Source organism: Typopeltis vanoorti, chromosome 23, assembly GCF_054136105.1.
Source record: "Typopeltis vanoorti isolate ZY-2024b chromosome 23, IOZ_Tvanoo_1.0, whole genome shotgun sequence".
Lineage (NCBI taxonomy): Eukaryota > Metazoa > Arthropoda > Arachnida > Uropygi > Thelyphonidae > Typopeltis > Typopeltis vanoorti.
In genome coordinates, this window is record NC_143571.1 from 46,937,983 (window position 1) to 46,959,045 (window position 21,063).

At 36.6% G+C, this 21,063-nt stretch overlaps 1 protein-coding gene across 1 annotated transcript in view; it reads left to right on the forward strand.

Annotated features, from left to right (window-relative positions):
* LOC150093819 (histone-lysine N-methyltransferase 2C-like) overlaps positions 1-21,063 on the forward strand; it is a 1,065,326-nt gene that overhangs the window by 710,814 nt on the left and 333,449 nt on the right. The window contains exon 47 of the mRNA XM_090412524.1: positions 15,718-15,960. Within this exon, the coding sequence (XP_090268650.1) occupies positions 15,718-15,960 (243 nt within the window). The remainder of the gene's footprint in view (positions 1-15,717; positions 15,961-21,063) is intronic.

Below are 21,063 nucleotides of genomic sequence, written 5' to 3' on the forward strand. Positions count from 1 at the left end.
AAGAAGCATATTATATATATATATATATATATATATATATATCCACAATAAATTAACTCTACTAAAACTGTTCATTATCAGATATCATAAAGGTTTAAAGGTGTGCAATATTGGACAGGAAATATTAAAACTGCCTTTGTGAACGTTCAGTAATTCATGCTAATTACAACAATCAGGCTTCAGGGATTGGTGTGTGACACTACTGGATGTTACAAAGTATTATATATATAATTGCAGTAGGAATATCAGTAAATATTTCACTGACATTTCCCCCCTCCCTTTGGAATAGCTTGGCATTCCTACTGGTTACCATTGGTTTATAGGTTAGTAGAGGATATTTATCTCTTGGGCTTTTCTTGTTTGAATTCATGTCAGAGGTTTGCTGGAATTAGTCCCATGAAAGCAATTAAAAAAAGAAAGTAAAAAAGAATGTTTTGTATTAACTCTACTTGGTTTCACATTACTTATGATACATTTCATTAGAAGGTGGGGGGGGGGGAGTAAAAGGAGCCAACTTCAAGCATGAAATTGTAGTAATAGAATAAAGCTGTTAATTAGTTAAACAATAACAGCAGCTGTTAACAATAGCAGCATCATTTTGTGAGATGTATTGTTGTAGTGAAATGCATATTGTCCATCCTAAGTCTGCACAGTTAATATATTTTATAAGAGAGCACCACACTTGCTTTAACCACTCCAACAGCCTCATAGATAAAGGATATCAAAATTGTAAGCTTCCTATCCTTATTATTTCTATAGTATCCAAAGGTTATATTGACTTTAATAGACACCTTGCATCCACATAATTGTCGACATGTAAAATGTGGCAATGCTCGTTTGGTGATTAATGTATGATGGCTTGATTTTTTGTTCTGTTGAGTGGAGAAGCATATTTCAGAAACGTCCTTGAATTTCCAGATTTAACTGTTATTTAACAGTTATAGTTATCTTGGTTTCTTGTGTTTGTCGTATGTATCAGATACCTATATAAAAATACCTTTTTATTACATCCATCCACAGTGTCATATCCTCCTCGGGGGTGGGTGGAGGGATATTACAAAATCTGCTGTTTAGAACAAACAGAGCACTTCTGAAATGTTAAGCATTTCTACACTAAAAATTTAGGTTACCTTTGGTTAAATGTAAGACAAAATCTGGTCCTCTTTATCAAACATCTCTTACCACATTGCTAAGATGCAATGGGCATTATGTTTTTAAGTACAATAATGACTCATACAAATGATATTGGTGTGTGCATATGATTGTTTAACAGATTCATTTTGTTACTGTTATTTACATGTTTGTCGATCTTTCTCTGATTTTGTCACATTACTTATATATGTTGTTGTTACCATTGTCTCCTATTACTATTGTTGTTACTGTCTTGCCAGCCTCCTGATTGGCTAAGCATTTAGTATATTTCATGTCCTAACATCGTGTTGCATGTTGAATACTATGGTCATGGATGTTTGTGAATGTTGATTTCCATCACCAGTGTGTATCCACTAATCTTCTAAGATAGTGGTAGTTTGAAAAATTATCATGTCTAGTTTTAAACACTTATGATATCATGATATCATTCTTTATCATTATTATTCATGAATACTATGGTAGTACATTACTAATAATAATGTACTATAGATTACCAGCTTTTTTGTAGGTGGAATTCACATAACAAAATTCTCCTCACCTCTGACAAGTTGAAAGTATTGATTAGAGCTATCAGATTCTATAACAAGTCATTAGTTTGTAAATCTGTTTTTCATTTTATGGTGGTTTTCTTCCATTTTATTATTATTATTTGATATCAAGGAGGCCACATCCCTCACACCATGTCATTCTTTCTCTTGAATTCATTCACACTATCTCCACTCACAACCTCCAAAGGCAGGCCATTCTACTCACGCACTTCTCTACAAGAGAAAAATTTAGTTTTTTGTCTTGACTGGATTTATTCTCAACTTCCATGGATACCCTCTTAACTTCTCCCCACTCTCCATAAAATGAAAATTTCCATTTACTGGTATCCTGTATGACCCTTTTAGAAGTTTGTAGATATCTGTCATGTCACTCCTCGTTCTCTTGTCTGCTAGCATCTGCAGTCCTGATATCAGTGATAACACCTCCTTGGCACCCCTCTCCATTGTATCTGCATAACCTTGGAAACCAGGAGACAAGATCTATGCATAGTAGTCCAGACATGTTCATATCTAAGTCTTGGAAAGAGGTAAAATGACTTCCTTATTCTTGCATGTCAGCGTTCGTTTCAGCATTACAATTATCCTCTGAGTTGCATTCATAATCTTTGTTCAGTTTCTTCTAGCATAATCCAGCCAATATAATATGCCATTAAATATCTCATTATACTAAAATGCATAACTTTACTAACATTGAACTGTCAACCAATTTCATGCTGGCAATTCCAGCTTATTCAGATCATTCTACAAGTGCTGTATGTCACCTATTAAATCTTTCCCAATGTCATTAATGTAAAGATTGAATAATACAGCTATTTACTAATCCCTGAGATAAACCAGTTTTTGATATCTGTCAGTAATCCATCCTCTTATCCAAACTGGTAGTTTATAATCCAATCCCATATCTGCCAACTTATGATTCAGCCGTCTATGCTGTATTCTGTTAGAAGCCTTAGCAGAATCCAAAAGTATCACAGAGTATCCATTTCCCCTTGTATAATTTGGCCTTAACATTATTATAAAACATGAGCAAGTTGCTCAAACCTTAACTTCCCTTAGTAAACACATGCTGTTCATTGCAAAGAATAGATTCTCTGTTAACCCATTTCTGTATTTGATTTCTTACTAACGTTTCCAAAATCTTCACCACCGCTCCAGAGATACTGATAGTTTGATAGTTAGAGACACATCGGTCCTTGCATTAACCTTGTGCAATTGTATTATTATACATTCTTTCCACCCCTCTGAAATACTGCCTATTCTGAGACTTAGATTTTTCGTCCTGGTTCATCTGAAATGGCCAAACCATTTCAGATGAACATTCTTTTAACATCCATACCAGTATTCTATCATCCCCTATTGGCAAATTCATATTCAGTTTATGTAACTGCTCTAGTACCTCCCCCCAGATACTTCTTAGTTTCTTCCTCTAGTGTAGAAGTAGTTTTGGAGTCAATCTTGCATATACTAGGTTAGTAGCTTTTAGCAAAATTGTCACTTGGTAGCTAAGCAATCCATTCTGTATCTACCACCCACATACCATCTGCATTGACAAGATTTATTCTTTCACATTTATTCTTTCACATTAATTCTCTCATTTGGTTGTAACTCTTCTAGCCTGTGCCTTATAATTTTCTTAACTGACACCCATCATAGTGTACACAGGGATTTTATCCACATCCATTTTTTTTTCCTTAAGGATCTCTTACTCAATAAAATTGTGCATCCATTTCACTCCCACCCTGTTAATTCTTCAAAGTCTAGGGACATGTACTGATATTGCATTACTCGTGCATTTTTTAAATACTTGCCATGCACTGCTAATATTCTTTCCATCTAGCAGCTCATACCATGGGATCAAACCTAATATTATCCTAAGCTGGTTATAATTTCCTGCTTTGAAATTATGACCATAGTTAAAATTATGATAATAGTTGTTATTTGGTAACAACTAAGTGTCCTTGGGTGTTGGGCATTACTCATCTCTTTCTCACAGTATTACAGTGAGGAGGAAAAATTATTAACTGACTTACATTACATTTCACTGGATTTCAAATCAGTATATGCCAGCCTAGTTGGCTGAGTGGTTAGCATATCAGCTCATCAGCCAAAAGGCTATGGGTTCAAATCCCGCCATGGATGTTTGTTTGTGAAAATACTACTAGTAGTGGTGGTCGGCGGTGGTGGTGTAGATGAGGGTAGTTGCAGCTGGTGGACAGGAAGAGCTGTAGAGTAGGTACCCTCCCTTGATGATTCCTTGGACTCCCTGGAGGTGTTACGTAATAATAATAATAACATTCAGAGCACAATTACTATTTATAATTCAAACTGTAACTGATAAAATTGCTTAAATCCTAATTTTGTCCCTCTAATGTTAAATATAAGAAAATTTTATGGTTGTTAGGTTGAAGCTAATCTTAAGATGACTATCTCCCAGATTTTTGGCAGATTAATACGGCCATATTGTTGGGAATTAGGAGCATGCTTGACAGCCTACTATGCACAGATGGGAACATCTGTTAACATCTACCTTGGAGAACACAAGAAATATATTCACCACCATCATTATGGCAAGTCAGGATTGCAAACTATGCTTTGGACACTGCACAAAATTAGATGAAAGAAAACCATTGTGCTATACAACAGTTGATACAAATGGGAGAGATTATTTTTATAGTTGGTAGTGTCTATGAAGCACCTCAAGGTATATGGCTCATTAATATACTACTAATGTACTATGGGTTGATCAGCCAACCTCTCATGCATGGGCTCAACATAAAAAAAAAAAACCAGACATCATCTTCGATCACCTTCTTAGAGTTGTTAACAACTCTAAAAACTTCTGTACTACACATACCAGCCACTGAACTAGAAAGTTTTATTTAATATGTTGGACCTCCTATAGCCAAATTATAATTTGGCATTGATTCCTCAAGGCGTTGGATTACAGCTATGTTTAAACATACTAGGAGTTCACAAGACAGCCCTTTAACTGGCTCAAAATTGACAGAAGAGGACTTTGATCCCAGACATGTTCCATACTTTTGCAATGGGGTTCAGATCTGGGCTTTCTGGTGGTTAGAGAAGATGGTGGGAGTCATTATCATGCTCACTGAATCACTGCTGAACAATTCTTGTATGATAGACAACATTGCAGGATGGACTTAATCAGCAGCAATGTTCAGATATTCCTTGGAGGACATACAAGCTTCCAGCAATATCAGGGGACCTGTACTGTACCAACAGAACATGCTCCACACCATGACACCAACTCCAGAACCTTCACTTGTGTTTACAAGGCAAGCTGGGTTCATTGCTTCGTGGGGCTCCTGCAAAACTCTCTATCCACTGTTAGTACAGAACAAGGTGCACTTTGACTCACATGGCTTTTTTCCAGTATCCAGTCAAGGTATTCCTGACACCACTGTTGACAAATTTTCAGATTCTTTACTTGAGTACTGATACTGATTCATCATCTTTGGGATAAGTGCAAAAAAGACTTGAACATCCTCTGCACTCTATTCTCTGCTGAATGCGGTGCCGATCGATGTTCCTTGCTTTGTAATTATCATGCACTTGTACATTCAAAGCTTGATTATTGGTCCCAGTTTTACAGTTCTGCAAGGGAGTGCACATACAGTGATTGAACCCGATCCATCATCACGGTATCCGAATAGCTACAGGTGCTTTTTGTACATCACCCTTTCAAAGTCTTTATGTTGAATCAAATGACCCCCCCCCCATCACTTAGGGGAAAACATTTATCTCTTTTAATTGTGCCCTAAAAAATAAAGTCCATTCCGGATCACTCAACATGGACTAGCCTCTTTTCTCTACATTGGGGAGATCCTGTATCACACACAACAGGTGATCATCCAGTCTTTTGGTATGCGAGTTAAAGAGGCTATGGAAGCTATTGGCATGTGCTAACAATATTACCTGCACCAATCAAAACAGCATTCCTCCATGGCAGGCTTACACCCTATCCTACAACCTCTCACTTTGTCTACCTTCAATTGTTCAATGGACACAGAGCAGCCCACTCTGATCATGAACCGTCTGTGCTGATGACTCACGATCAGAGATCTCTGTTGGCTGTGTTTCCTAACATTCCAATCTCCAACTAGATCCCACTCGATTGCAGTAATTATACAGCAGAGTTTGTTATTATTATTATTATTATTATTAAGAAGAGACCTCCAGGATGTCAGGGACTCATCGAGGGAGGACACATACTACATGCACCAACTATCATACTTGTTCTTGAATTCATTCACACTGCTTGTGCACACAACATCCAATGGCAGTCCATTTCAATCATGCACCACTCTATGAGTGAAAAATCTAGATCTCACCCTTTCTTAGTGGCATTCATTCTCAGCTTCCAAGGATGCCCTCCTGTCCTTTCTCCACAATCCATAAAATAAAAATTTACATCAAGTGAAATTCTGTATGCCCTTTTAAGAAGTTTCTAAGTCTCAATCATTTCATCCCTCTTTCTCCTGTGTGCTTGTATCTGCAGTCTACAATTTCTCAATCTGTCTTCATAATCAGTATTCCGCAATCCAGATATCATTTCTAATACTCTCCTTTGTACTTTACTCGCTGTATCAGAATCACCACAGAAACTAGATGTGGTGTACCAGAAGGACTGATCCTTGTGGTACACCACAATCATATCTGCATGTGAAAGTTTGTTTCAGCATTGCAATTATCTTTTGAGCAGTAATTGCAGTCTTTGTCACATGACCCTGAACTTCAACTTGTTATCTACTAACAGTCCAAGATCCCTAGCCTCGTCAGTTTCTTCTAGCATAATCCCATCAATATAATATGACATTGGATATCTAATCATGCCAAAGTGCATAACTTCAGCTTTACTGACATTGAACTGATATCTATTATCCCCTGCCTACAATTTCAGCCTATTCAAATCATTCTGAAAGTACTGCATATCAGCCGCATTCCTGATTAACTGCCTACATTTGTATGTTGCATGTCAAATCCTTCCCAGTGTTATTAAGGTACAAATTGAATAACAACAGATGAAGGACTGATCCTTGTGGTACACCACTGGTTACCTTAAATTTTGCAGGTTCACATCCCCCTGTATACCAGTCTTTGATATCTGCCAGTCAGCCATCCTCTTATCCACATTTCTAATTTGGATTCTAAAATATTAGAATCCAAACCCATAACGAACACAAAATTGAACTCATTCTCTCCTTGTAATCATTTCCATGATAATGTGCTTGGTGAGGTGCTACAACTCTTGCAAAATCAAGAGCCTTAATCTTGATGTTCTGTTCAGATTGAATGGAAATGACATTGCAGATGCAGCTGCTAGATCAGGAAATACTTCTCATCATACTGTTTGATGGTTTCTTATACTGACTACACACAGGTTATAAAATCAAAGTTAATTAATGATCATAAAAATAATGAAAGTTAATAAATTAATGATTCCTGTCTCACATACCCACTTCAGTCCCAATTCAGTTTCTGAATTGGCCACTATTATTCCTCCACTCTCCTCTAAAATTATTATAACATGAGCCACTACTAACCAACACCTTTTTACAGTCCATCTTGAAACTCACTGAACCAACTTCAGTACCTCCTCCTTCATCTCATCTACTTCTGTCCTTTGGAACAGTCTCTCTCCCCCCCCCCCCCACTCTGTCTTCCCCAAAGATTACAACTCTTGGCTGTTCAAGCGATATGTGAACAGATTCCTCCTTTCTTCTATTTCCTCCTGCCCACACACAGCACTAATGTGCTATAGGTCTTGTGGCCTTTCATGTGTGGATCAGATATTAAGAAAAAATAAATTGCTCACTGGCAATACTCATGGCAGGAAGTACAGACAAACAAATTGCATGAGATTAAGCCTGGAATTAAGCATTGGCAGTCTAGTCAACTTAGGAACAGAAGAGAGGAAGGTGTTCTTCCTGGCTCCTCATAGGTCACAGTCATCTTACACATTCTTATTTACTGAGGACTGATGACCCACCTATGTGTGGGAAATGCAACACTTGTTTTAACATTAGTCATATTCCGGTGGATTGCAAATACTTTATGCAAGAGAAAAATTCATTTTTATTTATCTGGCAGAGCCATATACAATCAGCCAGATGTTATCAGACTTGGACAGATTGCATTATATTCTTGGATTTTTACAAAACATTAATTTATTCAAAGGCATTTGATTATGGATTTGTTTATATGTAGGTACTAAACTTTGTATATATATTTTTTTACATTATTTCAATCTATGAAAAAGTAAATAAAGATAATTGCAATAACTATAGGGGAATTAGTCTGCTAAATACAGGATATAAAATATATTCAGTAATATCCAAAGAAAAGCTAAACAGTATTGTAGAGGACAAACTGCTAAAAGAACAAAATGGTTTCCAAAAAGGCCAATCCTATATAGATCCAATTTTTACTCTAAAATTATTAATAGAAAAGAGAAGAGAATTTCAAAAAGAAGCACACATGGCCTTTATTGATTATGAAAAAGCCTTTGACAAAATTAGTAGACAAAAATTGTTTAAAATATTAACTGATTTAAATATACCAAACCAACTTTTTATAATCCATTGAAGAAATATATACAGGAAATAAAATAGCAGTTAAATTAGAACTCATCTCAGAATAGAAAGATATATCAAGAGGAGCGCAACAACGATGTACCCTCTCACCTCTGCTTTTCAGTATGTATATATATAAATAAAATTATAACAATCTGAAAATAGTATGACCCATTTGGTATACAAATAACCCAACAAATGAAGATAGATACACTGCTTAGATGATCAAATTATATTAGCTACATCAGATGATTTACAGAGATCATTAAAATCATTAAATGATATCTCAAAACAATATAATATGACAATATCTAAAGAAAAAACAAAAATAATGGCATTGAAAGGAGAAAACCCAATAAGAAGTAAAATAGTGATAGATAATAAAATATTAGAACAAGTAAATACTTGGGATGTGATTTTACTATACAGAAGTGAAACTTGGACCATAAAAAGGAAAGATGAAAAAACTAATTCAAACAGCAGAAATGAAATTTCTCAGAAAAACAGCTGGATATACGAAGTGGGACCATAAAACAAATGAAGAAATTTTACAATACCTGAATATAAAACCATTAATTACTACATAAGACAGTTTAAACGAAAGTGGATAGAATATTTAAATCGAATGACAACAGCAGACTACCAAAAATATTATACAGATATAACATAAGTGGAAAAAGAAGAATCGGAAGACAAAGAAAGAGATGGCATGAGACCATAACACCTGGTCTAAAATCCATGTTAGGAAGAAGAAAAAGAAGGTTTTTTACATTGTTCACTAATTTATGTCCTTGTAGCTGTTTTATTATTTTTATTATTATTATTATTATTATTATCCAGGCCTCCATGGAGTCAAAAGACTCATCATGGGAGGTCGTTTTTAGGAAACACGAAGCTTATCATACCACTCCTTGAACCCATGGACAGTTCCCACTCCAACCACACTCTCGGGCAATGCATTCCAAGGTTCAACCACCCTCCATGCAAAGAAACCACTCCTCACCCTCTTGTGCACAGCCTCCTGTCATAACTTCTAGGGATGGCACTTGTCATTGTTACTTCCTGACATTCCACCAAGTGAAAGAGCTCTCCAATGTCTACCCTGTAACTGCCTCTCAACAGTTTAAAAGTCTCGATCATATCACCTCTCCTTCTATCCACCAAACTCTGCAGTCCACAGTCCTGAAACCATCTATGTTATCCGCCTCTGTACACTTTCCACTGTCAATTTATCCCCTTCTAATCCTGGGGACTAAATCTGAGAACAATAGTCGGTGGTCTCATCAGAGTCTTATATAACGGAATGATAACTCTTTTATCTCTACAGGTCAGCGTCCTTCTCTCAGTATTGCAGCATTCCTCTGAGTTACCCTCACCACCTTTGCAATATGCTCCCTGAATTTCAGTTTTCTATCAATCATCACCCCCAGATCTCTTGTCTCCCCTACCTCCTCCAGTACAACTCCTCCAATCAAGTATGCATCCTCCCATTGATGGATCCAAAACCTCAAGACTTTACATTTTGCTGCATTGAACTGATACCTCTATTCATTTGCCCATCTGTCTAGTTTATTCAAATCCTCTTGCAAGACTGCCACATCTGCAAACAACTGAATGTCCCCTTGCAATCCATTGACAATAACATTGATATAAAGGTTGAACAATATAGGTCTCAGTACTGAGCCCTGTGGAACCCCACTTGTAACCTTCTGCTTCCTTGATATTGCCCCACCATACACAACTCTCTGATACCTATTGGTCAGCCAATCCAGAATCCATTTGACTAACCTGACATGTAAACCCATGTGCTGCAACTTAAATATCAGCTTATCATGTGGCACGCTGTCAAACGGTGTTGCAAAATCCAAAAAAATGGCAGTATATGCCTTTCCCTCATCAACTGCTCTTGTCACTTTATTATAAAAGGCAATCATATTACTAAAGCAAGAGTGCCCCTTAACAAATCCATGTTGATTCTCACAGATAACATTACCCTCATCTGCCCAATGCTGTATACAGTCCCTCATTAATTTCTCCAAGACCTTAACAACTACTGATGACACACGAACAGGCCTATAATTAGACACTTCCAGTCTTCTACCGCCCTTATGCAGCAGCACTATCTTACCTTCCTTCCATTCCCTGGGTACCTTTCTCACAGTCAGACTTTTATTGAAAAGCCAGGTCAACGGAGCTGTCAGTTCTTTAGCACATTCTCTCAAAACCCATGGTGAAATAACATCCAGTCCAACAGCTTTACTGGTATCCAGAGTACATGGTATTTGGGACAGACCCCCCCCCCCCTCTTGCACCTCTAAACCCTGAACCTGCCCTATCCCTCTAGTATTAAAACCTCCCCCAGGATGAAATACTCCAATAAAGTGCTCATTGAACAACTCCACTATGTCCTCTGCATCAGTCACTCTATTCTCATTTTTATCCCGCAATGTCATTCTTCCATAATTGTTTCTCCGCCTACTGACGACATAGCTAAAAGAATTCCCTAGGATTTTCTTCGGATCTTACTGCCATTCTCTTCTCATATTCCAGTTTTGCCTTCCTCACCATTCTGGTCACTCTCCTGGCCTGCTTCTTATGTTCTTCACGTATCTGTCTTCCACCCCTCTCCTTATATCTCTTTTTCAACTGCCGTTCCCATTTGATATCATTTGTCATCCACTTTACACCAAATTGCATCTGCTTCTTCACCCGTTGAATACAGCTTACTATTGCTGCTAACAAATATTTTCACAATTTCCCAAGCAGTAACGATATCCTGACCTTCCAATTCTGCCCTCCATGGAACTGCCCCTAGCTGATACCTAAGACTATTATAATCACCCGCCTTATAATTCCACATACGTTCCCTTTTCTTTGATACACCAGCATGTCTGTTCATCTTCCAAGTCAAAACCACATGGTCACTCTCTCCAACTGGTGGGAGAGATGTCATCTTACTTATTATCAGCTCTTCTGATGCTATGACCAAATCCAAAATACTTGAACCTCTTGTTCCCTCTATTACATGCTGCCGAAGACATTTGTCCCTCAAGAATTCCAGAAATTCTATCCCCCTGCTTACTACTTGCATTTTCCTCTTCCCAGCTTATACTGCTATAGTTAAAATCTTCCATAACAATCATTCTTCTTGCACTTGCCAAGCTCAACTGCCTAAACATCTCCTGGTCCTCACCCTCTGTGCTCCCTGGTTTATAGCAACACCCCACTAAATATCCTGTTTTGGCCACTTCTGCCTCACACCATATGCTTTCAAAACCATTTGTGCCACTGCCTTCCAAAGCCTCCACTCTTATAGGACATAAGTCATCATTTATCATCAACAGTACTCCACCACCATGTTTTCCTTTCCTATCCTGCTGAAAAATGCTGTACCCTGCCACTTCAATTCCGGTTATTATATCATCCTCTGTCAACCACATCTCAGAGATCCCAATGATCTTTTGCCAGGTTGATGCTATCAGCGCTACTAATTCATCTCTTTTATTTTGGTACTCCTGGCATTAGTATAGAGCATAAAAATGTCACTGCTTCTATACCTATCATTGTCTCCTCTCGAGCCCCCTAGGCTCAATGTTACCTGATGTCTTCGCCCATTCCCACAAGAGGCCACCCCTGCTACCATCCACCCTGGGAATTCTAGTTTCCCTGCATTGACACACTGACTCGTTCAGAAAACAGCAATCTTTCCAGATGCCTTCGTGGATGCCTTCCAAGCATTCACATATTCCAATCCTCTCTTCTGACACATTCTGGCTATTATGTGATTCAGTATTGCTGCTCTTCTGCTCAGCTCGTCACTATCATACCTGGGCAACACATGCACTCAATCTTCCCTCTCTGTGTTTTCTTTTGCACAACTTCAAGCAAGAATCTCAGATCTCTCTCTCTGCCCGATTTACACCGTCTCTCGAGTCATTCGTACCCACCATCACAATCATTTCATCCATCCTTTCACCCCTCTTAATTGTCATAGCCACATTTTCTATCATCCCTCCAGACAAACACACCTCTGGCATCCTATCTCGCACACCAGAGATCACTGAGTCTCCATACATCACACCTCTAACCATTCTGTTCCTTGATTGTTCACCTGCATCCCTCATTCTCTCTCCCCTCTAATATGCTTCCAAATCCTCCACTCTTAGAGGACATAAGTCATCACTTATCATAAGCAGTACTCCACCACCATGTTTTCCTTTCCTATCCTGCCGAAAAATGCTGTACCCTGCCACTTCAATTCCAGTTATTATATCATCCTCCGTCAACCACGTCTCAGAGATCCCAATAATCTTTGGCCAGGTTGATGCTCTCAGTGGCTAAATGTGGCTATGGTTTATTTATTTATTTACCTATCAACACCCTGTGTACTGCTGTAACCTGTGTTCTGGTACAGCATGACCTTATCAGTCCTTGTGTCATAAAATCCCAAATCAATTAATCAACTGATCCTCTTCAATTCCTTGTGCATAGTTTGCTGAGATGGTGTGTTAAGTGTATATATATTGTACATATTTTATGTGATGGTATTTTGTCAACCTTTGGAGAAAAAAATGAAACACAGCCTTCATCATATGCTTCCATCACTTTCTGCACAAAGAAAGTGATGGAAGCTTCATCGATCTCATTCCTGACAGGACCACACTTATGCCTAGCAATGTGGGTTGTTTTTCCACTGATTAATATTAATCACCTGGGATATCTTACCTTTTGAGAAACCAATCAGCTCTGCTGTTTTCAAATCATGGCTCCAGCCAAAAGGCATGCACAATAAGTCATTTATCAAACTCTGAAAGATCCTTTGTTTTTTTCCCATTCTGATCAACACTATTGAGGTATTCTTTAATAGTTTCTTAGAACACCTGTTGATGCACATGACGAAATATTTTGCATATAACAATGTGTTAGTGACGTTTACTTACATGTGCATAAAGGTTTCTAATTCAGCAGCCAGTATATTAGAGGGCACCAAATTAAGGCTTTGGTTGTTTGTCTGTTTTTTGAAGTGCTTGTTTGTATTGTAACTGGTATTTGTTTTCTGATTCTTCTTGTTTTAAACCCAGCACAGTATATTATTATTATTGCAAGGACACCTCCATGGAGTCCTAAGACTCATTGTGGGAGACCCAGACTATCAGCATAATATCTATCATACCTTCCCTTGAAACTAATAACAGGCAAAGCACACACAACTCACTCAGGCAACACTTACCCTTCATTCTCTACTCTACATGGAAAAAATATAGTCCTCACTCTTATCCAAATTCTAGGAATGAGCTCTTGTTCTGTCTCCTCTAGAATTTGGATTTTTTTCCTTTTAATATACCTCTTAATAAAGTGTTTCTAACATTTCTTCTGCATCAATCCTATAAAATCCTTTAAGTTACTTAAGTGTTTATTCTCAAATTGGAAATTACCCTAAATTTATAATCAAGTTACTCTTCTATCTCTTTCTCTCTGGACAAATTTTTCAAGTCTGAGTTAGAAACACTTTATTCCAGCCACTGGAATAAACTTAATATACCACTTAGAGGTATATTAAGACTTGTTTTTTAAGGAACTTTACATGCTTTATAAATATTTGAAATTATGAAAAAACTGCTAAAGAGCATTGGATATTGTCCACACTCATCCCAAAGCTTGATTGTGGTCACAACTCTATGCGTCTGAGATAAAGTACTCTGCATTGGTTGTGTACTGTCTGTCACCATTCTATTGAAATGACTACTAGTGCATTTTGGTCATGTGTCCAGAGCCTTTATGTTGAAGCAAATGAACTGGCTCTCTCATTTTGATGAAGGCAGGTGTCAGTTAATTTTGTCCTAAAAATAAAATCTGTGCCTAATCATCATACATGGACTAGTATTTGTTTCATGTATTTAGAATTACACACACACTGGACTATCATTTGTCTGTATATGTCAAAGAGATTATACAAGCTCTTAGTGTGATGTGGACAACATTGCATGCAGTGAATATGAGTCTTGCCTCATGGGAAGTTTGCATCACATCATCAGTCTGTCTGAATCTTTTTAATGCACATATGTATCATAATCCAATTTCTCACTTGTCTAAATTTCAAAATCTGAGCAATCTTTGTTGCACTGCAGTTTCCTCCCTGATCATATATATTGTTTCAAAATTTCAACTTAATTGCTCTAACTATACTGCTGAACTGCATGCTATCCAGCTTGCACTCTTATGCATAAAAGAAAACTCCTGCTAAACGTGTAATTTATTTAGACCCACTAAGTTCTCTACAGCCATCTGTTCTTCTGTGTACAGTCCACATTCAGTGCATTATCATGTTCTACACCTAATAATAAAAGAACTGATTTTTTTTTAATATTTGATTGTTACTGGATTTACCACCATGTTGGAATCAGTCCTGTAAACAGATTACAGATAGTTATTCAGAAAGTATTTGCATCCCATCAAAAATTTAAATTAATTGATTAGTAGTGTTATCCTGGTAAAGTAAAACTTTAACATAAATGTAATTTACATATAGACAGAATTGCTTCATTGTTTTTTTTTTTTTTTTTTCCCCCCGTTTGTTTTCTGTTTGGTACATAAGGTCTTTTTATTTTGATCAGACAAAGAAAATCCATTGAGTTGCATATGGAAGAACATGTGAGAGACACTACATATGGCAGAACAAGAGTCAGCACACTGTGTTTCATGTTCTTAATTCCGCTCACCCTAACAAGGAAGATACACTCATTCATCCAGTGATCTGGAACAAATCGAGGCAAACATAGATGCTATGATGAACTGGAGAGAAGAATTGCGAAATCAATAGAGATTGTCCTCAATCTGGTCCATCTCAATAATAACCTTAGCTATAACCTATCTGATTATCACTCTTCAGCTATCCAACTTTGGGTGTACATGAAATCATGTCCACCTGAACCTGCCCAACAATACTATGGCATCCAAAATGGCTTCAAATGTCAGCAATATGTTTGCAAGTTAATTTATAGTTGGCTCTTGTAATGTATATTTTTGTATTTCTCTTTTGGGGTATTCTAGCATAGGTAAGGAATTCTGAAGAGAGGAATTTGGCAATCTGGATGCAAAGGATGAAACGAACACTACAAGATAGAAGGTTTGCTAAGTACCTCTATGTTAGCCTGAATCCGGTGCTTTGTTCATATCAAAATGATCACGTTTCTCCAAACCTTTCCATTTTTATCCATATGTTGCTAATGTAGGAAAAGCAGCATAAATATTTGCATCACTAAGTATATGGTGAGTCTTCAGGTAGTGAAGTGCCTAGATATTTGCCATATGATCTTGGTATTAATTGAACATTTGATATGTTTTATTTAAGAAAAATAACTAGATGTTATAGAATTATCTTGATATCTAACATAAAAATTAAATACAATGTGTACTTTGTTCAGAGTTCTGGAACACCGCAGTCACCTATGATGTCTCCATCTCCCATGGGACCTTCACCTTCTCCACGAATGCAGCATTCTCCATCACCATTAATGCAACAATCCCCAGCTTCTATGTCTCCATCTTCACTTATTCAACAACCATCACCTCTTGCACAGTCACATATGTTAACACAGCAAGTATCTCCCCATGTTTCCACACAGAATGATAGTGGACCTCGACCACACCAAGTTCATGTGTCTCAGGTAAGTGTTCATGTCCTGTTTTTTTATAGAAAGCAAAATACAGTAAAACCTCAATATAACGGACTAATTTGGGTGAGGGATGGTGTCCGTTATATAATAAAGTAGATTTTCCGAATGCGTATGTTAAATTACATGTTTTTACTTATTGGAAACTTTTCCATTTGTCCATATTTTAAGGTTAGGGTTACAAAGATGTATTTTATCATTCATACATATCGAATTTAAAATTTATATTGAAAAGGTCTATAAAATATGTATGTACATAAACCATTCACCACGAGTAAACAAATGCACACTACTTAGCGCATGTCGGAACATTGGCCAACACTCATTAAAACTGTTGCAGAAAGTCACGCCACGTGACAAAAGAACCAATTACAGCATAATTGGTGTGATCACATGCTAATCATTTGCCAGATATGTTTTATAAACTGTGACTCGTTTATGTTGGCTAAATTACTACAGTGTTTTTTTCCAACATATGATGGCCTATTTGTCAAAATTTCTTAAAAATAAGAGGAAATTAATAACAAAAAATAACCTGTTAATTTAATTATAAGCAAATCTTGGTTAAAAGCATTTTAAAATTAACAGGGTGTTAATTTTCACGCGTGACATATGGACTGTCCATTAAATCGAGATCTGTAAAATCGAGGGTTTACTATATTTTAAATACGATAAAGAAAATTAAAAATTACATTTTTGAAATAAATTGCAATTACATATAGCCACCAAGTAAAGCAGATACCAGACCATCCCTCTTTTTTTTTTTATCATTAATAAATTATTATTAATTGCTTTTCACTATAGAAATTTAACTGATTTAATTTGTTATCGGGTGTTAAAGTCAATATAATAGTCAAAGTTGATGTTGTTAAATTTCTCTTTTTTTCACTTTAACTTCAATTCTTACCTTGTGTGTGTGTTTGTTTGTTGTGTTTATAATTTGTTATTATTAAAACTTGCGATTATTATTTTTAGTGAATATCCTTATTACTTGATATAATTTCTCGCGCTTGCTTTCATCCTTTTCACTCTGTGACCATTACTTAAATTGCTCACATGTGCCAAACTTGGTAGACAAAGAAATTGCCCATATCTAGAGCCAAATTTCTTTGATACAAATCTGGAATTAACTCCGTGTCAGAATATGGAAAAATTTGTTTGTTAAAGCTGCGCCATTCAAATTCTTAGACAGAAGAATCTCCCTTGTCAGGGAGTTAACACTCAGAATGATACACTATTTTATAATCAAGCAATTAAAATTTCCAATTACAAAAAAAAATTCGTATAACTTCACTCTTACTGCAGTCGTAGTTATTGCCACAATTTAACTCGCAATGGTTCTATTTTTATGAGTGGTGCATTGAGTTCACAGATCAGGCAATTTGTTAGATAAGAAAAAGAAAGATTTATTCATTACTCTAATATGATGTACATATATTAAGATCACTTGACAAAACTGAATCTCTCCTACAAAATTAAAAATGATTAACCAGACATAATCTTAATACTTCTAGTCATAAACAATATGAGACAATATCTATTACCAGTTAAATTTCTGACCTGATCTTATTCAACTAACATTCTTGTACAAGCATTTATCTTATTCTAGATTCAAGAACTATCAGGCTATAACAAACTTTAGCAATTCAATACCACACTGTACATGAAACATGAATTCTTACTCAGAGCTAAGACAATCTACCAGTTGATTAGATACTAAAGTCCTGGATCAGTTTTGTAAGTCCAGTCACTGAGCATATCTGCAAAATTTGCACACTAACTGTTTCTTGCATACAAAGGAATTGAAAAGTCTCTACATTACCGAGTATCAGGATCTCTCTTGCCTTTTCTCTCGATTTCCCGAAAAATTCACACGGCTTGTTACCCTCTCTTACGGTCAGTTGTCTTCAAGTAGGACACTCTAGTGATTACAATCACGAATCACCTTTTTCGATGTGGGCGAAGCTGCTCTGCCGGGTTCGGTCCATGCGGTTCTGCATGTTGATCGGTTTGCGCTGCTTTGCCGCTGTACCGATGATTATGCCCACTCTGGATCGCTATCTGGCTGCATGGCTGCCGCTGGACATCGTTCTCTTCTACCACTCTCATGCAACTTCTCTGGGAATGACTGGAACATGAATCCCGAACAAAAAAAGAGCCCCGAGTTGTCGTCGCCAAGCTCTATGTATCCTTGCTGAGCTGTTCTCCCTTTCACTCTTTTCCGGCCAGCACCTAAAATTCTTGCACTCAGTACCGTTCTCTCCTCGTTGCGTTCTCCATGCGCGCAACTTGGACCCTCGCGTACGTTACTGCCTGGGATCATTTTTTAAGCCTATTATCTCGTTGTATACTTAGATCTAACTTTCTCATGTTAACATAACTTTCACTAAATTCCAACCCTTATCGGTTTTACAAGGACACTTAACAATATAATACATAGGAGAATTTACAATTAAATGATTATTTCGTTACTTCTGTCAACAATTTCACTTATACCTATATACAAGCATTTTCTCTGGGAACTTTTTTGTATTAAATCTGAATGAAATATTGTACAATATAATACCTTTCATTCAAGATTTAATAATGTAATGGTTTTTTTGGACATATGCTGGCATATAAATGATTCTATTCTAATACAATAATATATATGTGTATGTATGTATTAAAAATTTTTTTTTGTAAGTTATAATTTACAAATCACCCAATGATACAGCATCTTGTTAGTTTCTTGAGACCTTATTACTTTATAAAATACCATTCTTGGTTTAATAGTAAGTATTAAAAAAAAATGATGTCTGACTCTAATCAGACGTTCCCATATTTTTGATGACAATAGGCAGTCATTCCTATTCATATTTGGGCAGTGAAGCAAGACCTTTAGTACTCTCCTGAAACAAATGTTCAAATTTGTATCAATAGCAATGCAGTAAGCATGTTTCAGACCAGAGAATGTTGTGGCCTGTGTCTACTCTGTGTTGAGCCAATCCAGATATATCAGATTTCCTGTGGGCAATATATGATTGATGTTCTTGTATTCTCTTTTCTATTCAGTATCCAGTTTGTCCAAAGTAGTATAGATGGTAGTCACAAGAAACTTGGTATATATACCAGGAAGAGACATCGAAGAGCATTTATCTTTTAAAGAGGAGAAAAAAGTTGAGTTTAATGATAGGTGTTAAAAGTAGCTACTGAATCATGTTTCTTCAAAATTGTGGAAATCGGTTCTGAAACTCCTGCAATGTATGGGAATACATTGCAGGAATACATTGCAGAATACAATGAATTGGAACTTGACGTACTGTTTCCTTGTTGTTTAGGTTCAGTTTATTGGAATCAAACAGATGTTGTGTAGTCCTTTCTGAGAAGCCATTTAATTTCGCATATTGTTTGATATTTAAGAGTTCTTGCTGTAAGTGATGAGGAGTTGAAGAATTAGTCTTAGCTCTTAGAATTAAAGACTTTATGATTCCTGTCTTTTGAAAAGGATGGTGCACCGATTGTTGAAGAATGTAGCATCCAGTGAATGTAGACTTTCGATAAACTGATGTGGTTAAATCATCTGATGGTGAACGAATGAGAAGAATGTCTAGAAAAAGATAATTTGTTGTCTTTTTCAATTTCCACAGTAAATTTGATATCGGGATGTAAGGTATTTATAGTAGCTAAAAATTTTGGTCAAGTTTCTTTATTGTGAAGCCACACAGCAAAAATGTTGTTAATATGCCAAACCCAAAATGAATGTTAAGAGTGTATTGATGAAAAAAAGGTCTTCTAGATGCTCTAAATGAAAGTTAGATAGAATAGGGGGGAATAGACTTCCCATAGCAGTTCCTTCCACTTGGTTGTAGAATTTGTTTCGACAAACAAAGTATCTGGAATGCATCATAAATTTGAATAGTTTTACTATATCTTGTGTGAATGTTTCAGAGAGTAGCTGCAATGTCTCCTTAAGAGGTATGTTTGTAAATAAGGGTCCTATATTGAAGCTCACCATAAGATCAGTGGATTGTATGGAAACATTTTTCAATTTGTCTATGAAATCCGAAAAATTTTTTATAAATGAGCAAAACTTGCCAATATGTGATTTCAGTAGGTTTCCTAAAAATTAGGCTATGCGATGTGTAGGCAAATCAATACAGTCTCCAATTGGATGTAGTGGGCTGTCTGTTTTATGGAGCTTTGGTAAATCATAGTACCTTGATGTTCTTGCAAAATAAGTTTTTAGCTTTTCTATGGTGTCTGCATCTGCATATGGTTATGATTAACCTTTTCCTCAATTAGAATATAACGTTACCGAAAATATAACCTCACACAGCTCATTCCATTGTTTGCATTCTACCTTGAATCAACTGTTTTTTGCCACTGAATATGGTCTGCAATTTGCAGACTGAAATTATGGTCTTATAATCAAATAAATTATTATCTTTACCTTCTGTTTACGTGTAAATAATTAATATTTCATGGGAAATAAGATAAATCTTGAGTATATACCAAATAGTCAGTTTGGTAAATAACTAATTTGGTAATCCTCCCAAATATTCCAACACTCCACCATGAACCTGTTAATGTAGACATCATTAACAGGTTCATACCATCAGTGATGGTATGTTTCATTGTTCCTCCTGAATCTATACTATGTTGCCAAAAGTATCCAGATAATAACTGTTTGTATTTCCTGTCACTACATTGTTGCTATCAATATGAGGTCAGGCCTCCTTTTGCTGCTGTTACAGCCATTACCCTCAAGGATAAGCTCGCCACTAAGTTCTGGTAAACTGCTGCTGGAATTCGTTTTCATTCCTGCTGTAGTATGGTGAACAGATGATGTGTGTTAGTTAGGCGAGTAGGTCTGGCACGTGACCTTTGCTCCAGCTCATCCCAAAGATGCTCAATAGGGTTGAGGTCAGGGGTTTGGGTTGGCTATTTTAGTTCTTTTACCTCCATGTCTTCAAACCACGGAGCTAAGGCCTATTCCAAACTGTTGCCGCCATGTGGGAAGAAAGGAATTGTCAAAAATGTCATGTTGGGCACTAGCATTTAAAGATCTGGACATAGAAACCATTGGGACAAGAAAAACAGCTCCAGACCATTATG